The 13,625-nt window shown below is 56.5% G+C and overlaps 1 protein-coding gene across 2 annotated transcripts in view; it reads right to left on the bottom strand.

Moving 5' to 3' along the window:
• ASIC4 (acid sensing ion channel subunit family member 4) overlaps positions 1 to 13,625 on the bottom strand; it is a 21,680-nt gene extending 8,055 nt beyond the window's left edge. For both annotated transcript variants that reach the window (XM_080671367.1, XM_080671366.1), the window contains exon 1: positions 12,951 to 13,625. In XM_080671367.1, the coding sequence (XP_080527493.1) occupies positions 12,951 to 13,532 (582 nt within the window). In that variant the 5' untranslated portion in view covers positions 13,533 to 13,625. The remainder of the gene's footprint in view (positions 1 to 12,950) is intronic.

Genomic DNA, 13,625 nt, shown 5'->3' with positions numbered 1-13,625 from the left:
ATCTTGCCTCAGGTTCCTAAAACAAAACAAGTGCCTTGCAGTTTACAGAACAGGGCCTCATCCACTGCTGCCCCATTCCACCCACTCAGCACCCTGGTATCCGGCCGCTTGAATTAGCCAGATTATTACAGACAGGAAACCGCAGCTCAGAGAGGTAATGGGATTTGCTCAAGGGTCACACAGCTCATCAGTGGGAGGAGTGTAATTCATCTAGATGTGGGTGCCCGACCCCCCACCAAGTCTACTCTCATCCCTTGTTTCTGCCCCATTCCGCTGACATGTCACCCAACACCCATCCCCTTTTCTCCACTCTCTCCTCGCTCTTTCTTCTCCAGATCTGCAGCCTCTCAATTCTTCACTCCCTCGCCTGTCCCTCCCCTCCTCCTTCTGCACTCTCACTGTCTTCTGGGTTCCAGTTCTTGACTCTGTGTCACCCCTGGCCAACCGCCTGCCATGTGTCCATCTGTGGGGCAGTAGTGGATATCGCTGGCAGTTCCAGAGCCTCTTTCTGGCCCAGGCACCGTGCCAAATGGGTAGCATATGCTTTCCAACTGCATCCTCACAACCACCCTGTGTCCTACAGGTGAGGAAACTGAGGCTTGGAGAGGGGAGCTGATCTGCCTAAGTCTCCGAGATCAGGGCTTCTCAAATTTCAATGTCAATGTGCACACAGAACATCCAGGGATCTTGGTAAATGCAGATTCTGATTGTGTTGAATGTGTTAGGGGGCAGGACTGAGGTTCTGCATTTCTAACCACCTGCTAGACTAGCACTCTCCCCAGAGAGAGGGGCATCCTGAAGGGGGCTGGGTGCAAGCTATCTGGGCCCCCAGTGGTGTGGGAAAGGCAGAAGGGAATATATAAGCATTTGTCCCAAATTTTAAAGCACCCACCCTCTTCCTATTCTGGGCCAAGATGTTGGAATCAGCTTTTGCTGATGCAGCCAGTTTTAAGTCTACGCTCCAGTTGAGAGGCTAAACAGGCATGAGCTGCATGGGGACCAGTGTAGTAAACTGCTCACTCGTGTCTCCCAGCATGCTGCACCACCTCGGCAGAGCCCTGACGGATGGCTACTCGTGGTCTTCCCACATCTCAGCCTCATCCGTGGGACTATGGACTGCCTGAGGCCAGGAGCCCCACTTTACCATATTGGCATCCCCAGAGCCCAGTGCAATTTGCAGAAGGAGGCATGAGGTGGAGGGAAGAAGTGCAGAGTGAACACTATCAAATAGCCCCACTTAGTACCAGCTCCTGTGCTACGTGCCTTTGATCTATTTTCTTCTTTAAGCTGCCAAGACAACCACGTGAGGTAAATATTATTACCTCCATTTAATGATGAGGAATCTTAGAGAGGGACAGTGACCTGGCTAAGGACATACAGCAAGTAAATGACAGCAGAGATTCAAACAGAACTGAGCCCGATGCCAAAACAGAATGCTTATAAAACACCTGGTATGTTCAGCGAATGAATGACTCAGGTACCTCCAACATGTACACACAGACACACATCGCATGACCCTGAGCTCAGCCCTGTGCAGGGCCAAGCCCATAGGGGAGGCTTTGGCTCTGATGGCTTTGGAGGGGCGTGGTTATCTGGCACCCCTGCCTCAAGTTGGCTATGCAGAGTGGGTGTGACAAAGGGAGATGGGTAGGAGGAATCTGAGTCTGATGGGTATACTTTGCAGGAAATGGACAGGCCAGACAGGCAGGGCCAGGCCACCTGCACAGCCTGGGTCAGGCCCGACTGCTGCGCAGAGCAGAACGTTGCTCTGGAGACGGCCCCTGGGTCAGGCAGGCAGCGCAGGTGGAGCCGCCAGCTCCTAAGTGGCAGAACATTTGTGGCAGCACAGCCACCGCCTCTTCCATGGAGACGGCACGGCCACTCAGGCACATGGTCCCACTGCTGTCCACTGCTCTCTCCCCCTGGACCGGCCTGAAAGGAGGGCATGTGCACAGGAGCTGAGAGGCTAGGGCTCAGCCATGGGAAGGAGCAGGTTCCAGGCCAGGATGTGACCCAACATGTCAGGGGCTATCTCCAGATCGCCCACCACCAGCCCTCTGCCTCTGGACCCTGTCCCCATCTCAGACCCCACCTCCTCCTTCAAAAGGCCCTCCTCTTCTCTGCCCTTCCTTGCTCTCTGCCTTAGTTGCCCAGGTCCACCCTCCTGGACCTAGCCTGAGCACGTGGCCTCCCAGAGCCCTCTGGCCCTAGGTTGGACAGCTGCTTGATGAGACTCTGTCTGTGCTGCATGCAGACCCTTGGGCCCTCCATCACCTTCCTTCTGGCTAGCCTCTACCTGTCACCCCCCCTTTAGTGTTAGCCTGAACCATCTCTGGGTCGGTCTGTCTCCCTGGCCTCTGTCCCCTGATCTGTCTGTCTCTCAAGTCCCTCCTCCTGGCCTGTCTGTTCTCAGCCTCCAGTCCATCTGGTCTCTGTTTTTCTGCCCCTGGCCTTTTGTTGGCCTGTCCATCCCCCTGGCCTCTGTCTTTCCCTCCCATTGGTCTGGCTACCACCACCCCTCTCCCACTACCTCTCACCCTGTTCCTTTGCTGTCTATATCTCTACCTTATTTGCTTTCCTCCTTACTTCTCTGTCTATCGCTTCGTCTAGCTGTCCAGTGACTGTCTCTTGTGTTCCTCTTAGACTTTTACCTGGGCCTGAGGCTGCTCCCCCTCAAGCCAGGAACCCCTCCCTAGGTATGCTCCTCTTCTTCACCTTGCCCTCTCTCCAGGTATGCCCCAGTCCATGATCAGGGGTTGGGAGAGATCTAAGTGGCGGCTTTTCTCAGCCCCCTGAGTTCCGTCTATCCACAGCTCCCATTTCCCCTGGCTGGCTTGGCTGTGTTTTCTCCCATCCCTCCCCATCCCCTCATCCTCGCTGCAGTCACAGGGACCATGGGGTTAACAGGCAATTAGCAAGTCCAGGGCTCAGAGCTGCGAGGGAGCGGGCCCAGCCTCCAGGAGATAAGAAGCAGCCAGGAGCAGCCGAGGCTGGGCTAATCCCGGAGCTAATCTGCAGCCTGGGCTTTATCTCTGCTGCCTTTTGGGCACTCTGCCTCTGCCAAGGCCCTGGCACAACACCCCCCACTTTTCCATGGCAGCTTCATTCCATCAGCCCTCTTGCTGCTGCAGTCCAGACTCTTACTAGTACTTAGGCCCCTGGGATCATTGCCCCTCAGCCTGCAGTGTCCTGGGGATGGGAATGCACCTGCATATACCCTGGATTGTGACTAGCACCCCCAGGTCCGAGAGCTCCCAGCCCAGGTTCGAAGCCTCCTTCTCTACTCTCACCAGGGGCAGAGGAAGAAAGATGGCAGAAACTAAAAAAACCTGGGGTGTCTGCAAGGGGGAACTTGGAAGTCACTCAGTCCAAATCCTCACTATACAAAGGCCAAAACAGAAGCCTAGAGATGCAAGGTGCATATCTAAGGACACGCAGAAAAAAGGGGGGCAAGTTCAGAATGAGAACCCAGCTTTCTCCAGTAACGGCAATCACCCCCGGGGAATCAGGAGACCCTGGTCCCAGCTCCAGCTCCACCACTGACAGCCTGTGTAAGCTTGGTTAGTAAAGTGATTTATTGACTTCTTTGGACCTCAGTTTCCTCATCTGTCAAGTGAGGACAGAAATTCCTGCTTGATTTATTTCACAGGGTGGTTGTAAGTCTCCAAATAGACGATATATATGAAAGCCATTTGCAAAGCGAAATCATATACATGATGCCTCACTATTAGTATAATAAGAGTGCTGTAGAGACCAATAAGAACCAAGCTATGGCCGAGATCAACCATTGGATACGGTACCAGGAATGGAGCCACCTAAGCTCATGACCTAGGGGCAGGGGCACAAATCTGGAAGCCTGACAAGCAGGGTTCAAATCCTGACTGCCACCAACCTTGAATGAACAGCCTAGGGTTGTGATTTCACCTCTCTGAGCCTTGGATTTCTCATCTGTAGAAAGGGAATGGAATTCCTCCTCCTAAAATAGTCACAAGGATTAGAGCTCAGTTCAGAGTAATACATAGTAAGTGCTCAAGAAAAGGGGGAGCCCATTGGGGCAACCGCACTTCCTGCCAAAATGATGCAGCCACTTTGATCTTGGATTCCCACCAGACCCCCTCTCACAGGGCCTCATGCACTTTGGCAAAGGCTTTCTCTGCATTTTGAGAGAGACAGCGCTTTCATAGAGGACAGAGCTCTGCCAGAGCGAGACCCCTAGGCTCTGAGCTCCGGCTTCCCCACCAGATGGGAAGCAACACCCAGGGCACAGGCCAGAGGCCCAATGTGGTTCACACATGGGCCCTGCCCTTATTGTCTGTGGGATGTGACTAGTCATTTAACCTCTTGCATCCTCCATTTTTCTCTGGTAGAATGGAAGTAATAAGAGACACCCTTCAGCGGTATTTCGAGGAAAGAAACAATGTACATAAATAAGAGCCACAGCTAACATATATTTAGCCTCCCTCTGTGCCAAGCACAGTCCTAAGTGCTTTATTAACTCCTTAATCCTCACAAAAACCCTAAACTGGAGGTCTCTAATCATCTGAACTTTACAGACAAGAAAGGAGGTCCAGAGAAGGTAAGGAGCCTGCCAGGTCATGCAATGTGGCGGGGCTGGGGACCAGGCAGTCTGGTGCTGAGTCTGTGCTCACAGCCCCTGTGCGATGAGATACACTTGGCCTTGCACCAACAAACAGTAGGTGCTCAAGAAATGGTGAGGATTCTAACAACACTTATTAGCCCAACACTTGAGCCTGTACGGCATGTCAGGTGCTGTGCTTGGTACTGGGGATGATTCAGAGAACAAAACAGACAGCCTCTGCCCTGAAGGAGCTTGCTGTCCAGCTGCAGAGACATTCATTCATTCAGGTGTTTATTGAGCACTTACACTCTGAGCCAGGTGCAAAGCAGTGGGCAACAAAACTCCAAGCACACAGGCATAGACAGACCATTAGTAGCAGTGACTGGTGCTATGATGGGGGGCTGGTACCAGACCTCTGACAGTGGAATCAGGGTTCAACTGGGTGGGAGAGTAAAGCTCCTCAGAGCAAGCCCATTTGCCCACCCAGGAAAGGCATCAGACCATGCCAGTCAGAGGGAGAATACCCACTCCCCAAGCAGGCCTGGCTCCTCCCTTACCACACGGCCAACACAGTCCCCCAGCCCTCACCCCCAACGCCACCCAAGTGCTTTTCAAGGTGACTTCCTCCCTGAGGTAGAAGTGCTGTGGGTAGCAGGAAATGGGCGCAGGGTTTGTTCAAATCTAAATGTGGGAGCGGTGGTGGAAGGAAAGTAGGAGCCGGGTCTAAGCCCTGTGACTTCAGGCTGCGGCTGAGCTGGAGCTGGGAGCCCCAGAGAGCTTGGGGCCGGGCGGAAGAAAGCCCTGACCCCAGGCCAGCGCGCGTTTCCACCGGAGAGGAGCGCTCAGGACCGCCAGGCACAGGTAAACAGCCAAACCTATTCCCAGGTAACAGTTGCCTAAGCCTTAAACCCTAAAAAGTCAACTTTCCAGGCGGGAATATTTTTAATTTGTAGTAAGGTCCTTCCTCGACATTTCCGCCCCTCGAAGCAAAGTTATGCGTTAAGAGTTTTGCTTACACCATGGAGCACACACCCCCAGCCCCCGCCCCCCCCCCCCCCCACACACACACACACTCCCGCCCGGCGGGAGTTTAGGAGCCAAGACTGAGAGGTGGCAGTGGCGACTACGGTGGGTGGGAGGGTGTGCGCCACTCAGGGCCCCACTGTCCCCACCGCCCCCTAATCCCACCCCGCACAGACATCCTGTGGTCCAGACCCGGCCCGCCCGGCCCATCCGGCCCAGAGAGCCGCACCCAGCGGGCCGCACCCAGCGCCGCGCGCTCCTCTCCGCCCCTCCTCTCTCCCGCGGGGCAGGCATCCATCACCGCGCTGAGCGCCCTCCCTCCCGTCTCCTTCGGGCTCCTCAGCTCTCCTCCCTGGGTTTGCCTCATTTGCATTCCCTCGGCTCCCGGCTCCTCGGCAAAGTGACCTCCGCACACAGCGGCGCCAGAGGCTTCCACTGCGGAGGGAGCCGCCGCCGCCCCCCGCCCGCCCAGGGAGCGGCGAGGGGCGCGAGCATGGACGGCGAGGCGGGGAGGGGGCCGGGGAGAGGGTGCTGCAGAGTCGGGTCCGGCTGGCGGGCGGGAGCGGCGGGAAAGGCCTGGTGCGGAAGGGTGCGGAGGGACTCGGAAGGGATTTGAACCCTCCACCTCGGGTCCCCAGCGGGCGGGAATGGGACTTGGAGGGCAGCGCCTGGCCAGCAAAGCTGCGCCCCAGGAACGAAACCTTTGCTTGGAACGTGGGGTTCCCCGACACTCCGTTTCCCTCCCCCTATGTATACCCACTGGAGAGGGGTCAGCCGTACAGGGCAGTCGCCCAAGGGTCCCCAGCCCTCGCGGGGCCGCAAAGCCCCCGTCCCTGCCCCCCTGGCCCGCCGAGCCGCCGCCCCTCCCCCCGCTTGTTATTTACACCTTTCACACATTTGTAAGCTATTATCCTGTCCACGCTTAGTCACCGCTGAGCCAAGCGCCACGGATTTAGCTCCTTTAATCTTTCCTCCTAAATCAATCCTCCATTTCCCCTTAATCATCCGGTGGCTCCTCTCTGAACTCTCGCTGCTGCCTGGGCTGCTGCAGCCCAAGCCTGTCTCTCTGGAACGGCTCCCCCTCCAACCCAAACCGATGTCCCAAGGGCATGGTGAACATTTAGGGGTGGGGGGGTTTTCAGCGCTGCCAGCCTCTGGCCTGGGAGCCACGGTAAGAAGTGTAGACCCCCTCTACCCCTCTGGAAAACAGAGCCCTCTGAACCCTCCTTTCTCCCCGCCCACCCCCCTCTGTTCTCTTGCCTTCCCACCCTCATTCATCTGAGATGGTTCCAAGACCCCAAGCCTGCACCATGATTTGCAAAAAAATAATAACCCAAAACACCGCCTTCGGGCTTCTTGTCCATGGTTCTGGCTGTCCCCTCCCCAGCTGCTTTAAGGATGTGGCATTGCTGGAAGAGCCTGGCAGGGCAGGGAAACACTGATAACTCACCAGCCTGAGGCTGCCCTCTCCTCCTCCTCCTCCAGGGTGGCTGTCCAAACTCTCCTGACCATCCATGTCTGCACCCGGCATTCACTCCCTCCCCTCTGCCCAGGGGTCTCAACCTGAGCAACCCTGAGGTTCTGATGCTCCCTCGGGTGCTCCCACCTCCCTGCCCCCCATTCCTGATCTTTCCTGCCCCAGCCTGGGCTTAGCAGAGGCAACCCTGCCGCCAGCCACGAGAGGGAGCAGATTCCTCCGGGAAGCAGAAGGGCAGGGGTGGGAGTCCAGAAAGAAGCACGGGTAGGGGAGAAGAGGGGGACATGGGGGCCATTTCTTCAAATGCTAATCAGCATCTTCCGGCAGTGCCGCGAGACGCTGAGCTGATAATGAGCCCAGCTCGGGGCTGATTCCTGATTAATGAAGAGGCCACAGGGCTGCTGAGTGGGGCCGGGTGGGGCACGTCCTTCATAACCCTCCCGCTGCCCTTGCAGACCAGTCCTCTGTAACAGTAACAGCCCCTGTCCTTGGCTGCTCCACCACCACCACTCAAATCCCTCTCTGCCATCTCCACTGGCCAATGAGAAGCAGCCAGACCGAGAGCGCCCCCTCCAGGAGGGCCTGAGGGCAGCAGCCAGTAGCAGGGCGGAAGATGAGGGCTAGTACACTGGGTTTCTGCAATCTGTGAGTTCAAGGCAGCCCTCAGAGTATTATTATTTTTTAATCAGGAAAAAAATTATTAAAATAATCAAGGCTCAGGGCTTCTCTGGACAAATTGTAAGAGATTTTCAGTTCTCCTCAGACCCTACCCTTCCCAATTGCATGCCCTTCTCGATCTGACCTGCCTGGCTCCTGAAGGCAGGACCAGCCCTGAACTTAGATGTTGAATTAAATGTTCTCAAGTTTCATGCCTCAGGAGAAAATAGACCAGAGAGGACAGAGGGCTAGGGGGTGGGGATTAGAGGTAGTAAGAGTCCTGAACCAACCTCCCCCCCCCCCCCCCCCCCCCCGCTTTCAGGCCCTTGGAGCCAGTGGCAAAGTATGGAGTGGGATATGTGTGAAGTGGCCCCTCTCACACCAAGGATAGGGGGCAGACACGGTCAATATGGGCCCCACCACACCAGGGAAGGGAACAGGCTCAGGAGGAAGCTTTGACAAAAGGCAGGGGTTTGCTAAGGGGCCTTGAATTGGGGGCCAGGAAGCCAGAGAATGATAGAGGGCTTGCATGTTGCTCCCCTTGCCTCGTAGCTGTCCTGGTGGCAGCTGGGGTGGAGCTGGGAGAGGAGGGAGAAGGACAGGGAGGGGGACTGCCCAGCTGGAAGAGGCCTTGTCTAATTGTGCCTGATTAGTAGAGAGGAAGAGAACAGGGCGAGTGATTAATAGTCTCGGCAGTCACCAGCATGTGCAGAAGGAGGGTTGGAAGGGGGAGGGAAGTCAGAGCCCAGAGGGAATGGAGACAGTGAAGCGCCCACAGGTCCCTGGTCACCTGCCGCTCTAGAGGCTGCCTGGACCCCACAGAGAGGGGCAGGGTCCTAACCTTGCCTCCTCAAGGATTCTCCGTCTTCCCTGTGCCTCAATTTCCCAGACAACAGAATGGAAAAGACCAAGGTGTCACATCCTGCACCTGGGAAGAAAGGTGTACTGTTCATGTGGTGTTTCCGAACGCCTCGATGTACCCACACGGGCTCTATCCTCAGCTCAACCTGGGACCTCAGCCCAGAGATTGGATGCCAGGCACAGCCCGCAGCTGTCATCTTACGTTCTTTGATACCAGTTGGAGCTCCCAGCCCCACCCAATCAGGCAGTCTGAACCTCGTTCCCAGGACCAGAGCTGCTCTGTCCAATACAGCAGCCACAAGCCACATGAGGCTATTTGAATTGAACATTCATTTTCTCTGTCACACTAATCACATTTCAGATGCTCAATAGCCGGGGTGGCAAGTGACTACCATGTGGGGCAGCACATTTCTGTCATCACACAATGTCCTGTGGGAGAGCGGTGATCTCAAGTGTGTGCTCACGCTTCTGCACCTGTGCCCGTGTGCATGAATATTTGGGAGGGTTGGCTAGCATGGGAATGCCATAATAGGGGAGAGGGGAGTGCGGGCCTCAGGGTGAGAAAGGGGGAAGGTTAGGTGAAGGAGCAGGGAAGATGCCAGTGTCTGGGTCAGAACACGGCAGGCAGTGCTGGGAACAGTCAGGTTAAAGAAAGCCAGGAGTTGGGGTGGTGGCATTTTAACAGCTGACACTTCCAGAGTGCACACTATGAGCCTGCCAGGCAGTGGGCTAAGCCACCTCTTTAATCCTCACAGCCACCCACATTTTTTAGGTTCGAATATTCTATTGAATGACTACGGAATCTGATGCTTAGGGAAGCTTTTGGACTCCTCCAAGGGCACACAGCTTAAAGGGTAGAGCTGAGGTTCGAATCTACATGGTCTGGCTTCAGAACCCACACACTTGACTGCCATACCGTGCAATCCCCAGCTGAGAGGAGATGCTGAATCTTAGCGTCATCCTTGCATTTTACAGCTAAAGAAATGACGCCTAGGAAGAAACAGTGATTTCTGCCTTCTAAGTAAGTGGGCAGGCTGAGAGCAAGCTGCAGTGGGGAAAGTGTAGATGGGGCTTGGAGCATTGGGGTGGGGGACCAGATGGCAGAAGGAATCAGGGAGGAAGGGGCGAATATAGGTGGTGGTGAAATTAGGAGGTGGAGGTGGGAGCAGCTTGGTATGAGACTAAGGAGAGGGAAGGGAAAGAGGAGAAGAGCCAGGTGGGCTAGGTGGAGGGCATCATGGGCGAAGAGGCCAGAGTATCCTCACCATCCAGGAGCCATCTTCTCTCTCTCCCCTCCCCTTTCTCCTTTCCAAACCTCGCCCAGCCCAGCATGGCTCATTCCTTAAACCTTCCCAGTTCTCTTCGGCCCAGAGTAGCCTCCCTTTCTGAACTCAGGCTCTTACCATCCATGTACCTAGTTTGGCAATTAATCCTGGCACCTCATGACACTGCTTGGTGTGCATGGCTGGTTAACTCTTGCATGGTTGGGTAAGCTTTTGAGTGGCCCTGTCCCCATTCCACCACAAGACGGTAGGTTGCTTGAGGACAGGGACTGGGCACTAGGGCTTCCCTTCTTTGTTCTCCCTGCAGCACCTGGCAGGGAGCCTGGCTCAGGGTGGTGCTCAGAACACCATGTTGATTAACTGAGTAAGTAGCTGATTGGGAGTCAGCGAGGGGATATCAGGAAGCGTGGGGGTGGGGTGGGGGGGAAGCAATTGCAGTGGTAACAGAAGCAAGAGCAGCAGCTTAGGGGACTGGGGGAGGGTGCATTACCCAGAGTAAAAATAGGCTGGAAAATGTGACATTTATTAACTTGGATTCCGGAGGAAAGGTCACAGCAGAATGGGGAGTGGAAAGAAGGAAACAGGAAAAGCAACACAAAATACACAACAGCCCCTTCCTTACCCAAAGCGTGTCTCTGTCACTGGCCATCTCCCCACTCACACCCTGGCCGTTTCTCCACCAACCAGTCCCTGTACCCATCTCCCACCATCGATCCCAAATCTCTATCATGGCTCCATGTTCTCACCACAGTTCATAACGGACCTCATGCCCTCATCAGAGACCCCATGCCACTTCTCCCATCTTGCCACAACAATACTCCCCATCTTCCTCAATGCCATAGTTCATGGACCCCCATCACAACCCATAATCCCAGACCCTGTGAATTTGCAGCAGCCTCAGCCCTAGAATGCCAGGTCCAACGGAGAGTTACACTCAGCAGATGGGGGAAGGGGTGCAGGCAGAGGGTATGGGGTCTAGGCTGGGTCGGGGACAGGGGGAGCACGATCCAAAGAGAAATTCCTTCCCCTCCATGCTTGTTTTGCCCCTCTGCCCCTCATCGTCCTGCCGCAGCCCCAGAGCTGAGACCCACACACTTGTACTATCCTCCTCTCCCCAGCCCCAGCGCACACAAGGGCCTATGCGAGATCCACCTTCATCTCGCTGGGGCATCCCCAGGATTCAGACTCGCCAGCCTTGTACAGGGGACTCCCTCTTCCCATATCCTCTGGCACCTGCTCCTCTCCTGAAGGCCAGGCAGGAACCCCCTGCCTCCCTCACCTTGCTTCCCCATCCCTCTGTCTCTGCCTCCCCTTCCCTCCCGCCAGGGTTTCATCACCCTTCCCCTTCCCTTTCCACCCCGGCCAGGGCCAGGGACACAAACTCCAGCGCAGGGACACAAAGCGCCCATTGATTTCTGCCCCAACAGCACCTGCTAAGACTGAGCTCTGTCCCCCCACCTCAGACGGGTGAGGATGCCATATAGAAGAGCCCCACGGATCCGAAAGTCCACATTCACACTGCACTCCCCACCTCTTTTGGGGGACACTCAAGCTCTGGCTTTTGGAGCAGTGACTTTTTCATAAAAGAGGGGGTTTGTAGCAGGATGACAGGTCAGTGCCCTGACTCCTGTCCCAGCACACCCCTCTCCCTCTGCCCCTTCCCCCATTCCTACCCAATGAAGGAGGACCCCGAGGCTGCAGGTGGGAGGCAGGCACCTAGTGGGAGCATGTTTCCTGGTGATACTGAGGCAGTGAGTGAGTGAGAACCTGGGTAGGGGTGGCCTGGCCATAAGGAGGGAAAGTCCCCCGTCTCTTGGGCTGGCCCTGGAGGCTGGGCTGGAGTGGGTACCATGTCGACAACACATATGTGCATATGCATCTGGGCAGTGGTAACACGCATGCAAACACTCACATACACAATGCTGGAAGTAAACTGGACTGGGACAGGCATCCCAGGCACCAGGAATAATAGATAACCCCTGACTGGGTGAACGGAGCACTGACAGACAGACAGCATGCAAGACACCCCGCGCACACACACTCACATACATGTTGAGAGATGGTGACAGCAGTGGGAGAGAGGGCTGGGGAGAGGAGGATAGTACAAGTGTGTGGGTCTCAGCTCTGGGGTATCACAAGAGGGCATGGCATCCACAGCATGACCCTGTGATCCTTGGCAGCTAAGTAAGAGCTGGGATGTGGGCACAGAAATATGTAGCTCTCTAGCTGTGTGGGTGTGCAGGGTGCACGTGAGTGTAATGGCAGGGACACTGAGTGTGTGTGACAGGGAGTGTGCAGGAAACTGTGTCCCAGAGCCATAGGTGTGTGTGTGTGTGTGTGTGTGTGTGTGTGTGTGTGTGTGTGTGCTGGGCAGCAGTGAGGGTGAGCCATGCACACAAGAGTGAATGAGTGATTCTCAGTGTCAGAGCCAGAGCCGGGCAAGGGAGCAGCAGGAACCAGGAAACGGAGGGAGGGACTGGAACGCGGGAGAAGCCGGAGGGACAGCATGAAAGAGGGATGTGTGAGGGAGTCTGTGAAAGGGGGTGTGTGTGAGAGACAGAGACAGAAGAGACACTGACACCCAGTGTACACGAAGATCCTCTCCATCCAGCCCGCCGGCCGGGCCAGCTCCCTAGGAGGCAGTCGGAGGCCCTCCCTTGCTGGAACCCCCCACACAACCTCTCCCCTTCACCCTCATTTGGTGAGGAGAAGAACCCAGAAGCCACAGAAGAAAAGTGGGGTCAGTTGGCCCAGCCTTGGCGTGGTGCATTCCTTCCCTGCAAGCTGACCAGCTTTGGGGCCCTTGGGCCCCTCCAGGACCCCCAGCCCCAGACCTGGGCACTGCGGTGGCAGCAAAGCCAAGAGGAGGAGCAGCAGCAGCAGCGCCAGGGTAAGCCCCTGGGTGTCCCCAGCTCCATGGCTGGGGAGCCAGAGGGAAACACCAGGCTTGGGGGAGACTCCAGGCCAGCCTCTGGTGGCGGAAGGAAGGAAAACCCCGTTGAGGATGCCCCCACGCACCACACCACCCTCCAGCCACCCCGGGCCAGGCGGGCCAGCTGGCAGGACTCACCACGGAGAAGTTGCTGGCGGAGCAGTGATGCCCACTGAAGTTGCAGCTCTTGAGCATGTCAGCAAGCTGGTGGCCAGTGCGGTTGAGGATGTCTACCATGTCAGGCTCCGGGTAGCGTAGGCCGGCGGCTCGGTGCCCGTCCCGGTCTTTGGGGGGCAGCCCTGTCAGATTGGCCAGGTGGAAGATGTCAGCGTCGCTGAGTGCCGAATGCCGGAAGCGGTTGATGTTGCAGAGGGTGACAGCCGGGAAGCCCGCCACTGGGGCTGGGGCAGCGGGGTCCATTGCCACCAGGTGAGGCCAGCTCAGGTAGCCCCGGGCCAGGCCTGCCGCCTGGTACAGGAAGGCGGTCAGCGAGGTGAATAGAGCCAGTGCCCACAGGGTTCTACGAAGTCCGTGGGGGCCTGGGCCACAGGCCCGGCCCAGTCCATGCAGAGTGCTTGTGCTGGCAAAGGTGGCCAGGTCCCGGGGTGCTGCTGCCCCCCGCGCAGCCCCCAAAAGGCTCTGCTCATCCCCTGCCTCCTTCTCCTTGGGTTTCGCATCCTCCTCTGCAAATTTGATTTTGCACACAATCTCGATCGGCATCTGTCCCCAGCTGCTGGAACTGGCCAGAGCCTCCCTGCCCCTGTCCCTCCCTGGCCAGCAGCCCCCGGTGCCCTCCGGAGTGTCGGTGGTGGC

Source organism: Plecotus auritus (genome assembly GCF_963455305.1).
Source record: "Plecotus auritus genome assembly, chromosome: 5".
NCBI lineage: Eukaryota > Metazoa > Chordata > Mammalia > Chiroptera > Vespertilionidae > Plecotus > Plecotus auritus.
Note: the sequence above shows the minus strand (reverse complement) of the source record. Positions and strands in the feature narration are given on the sequence as shown.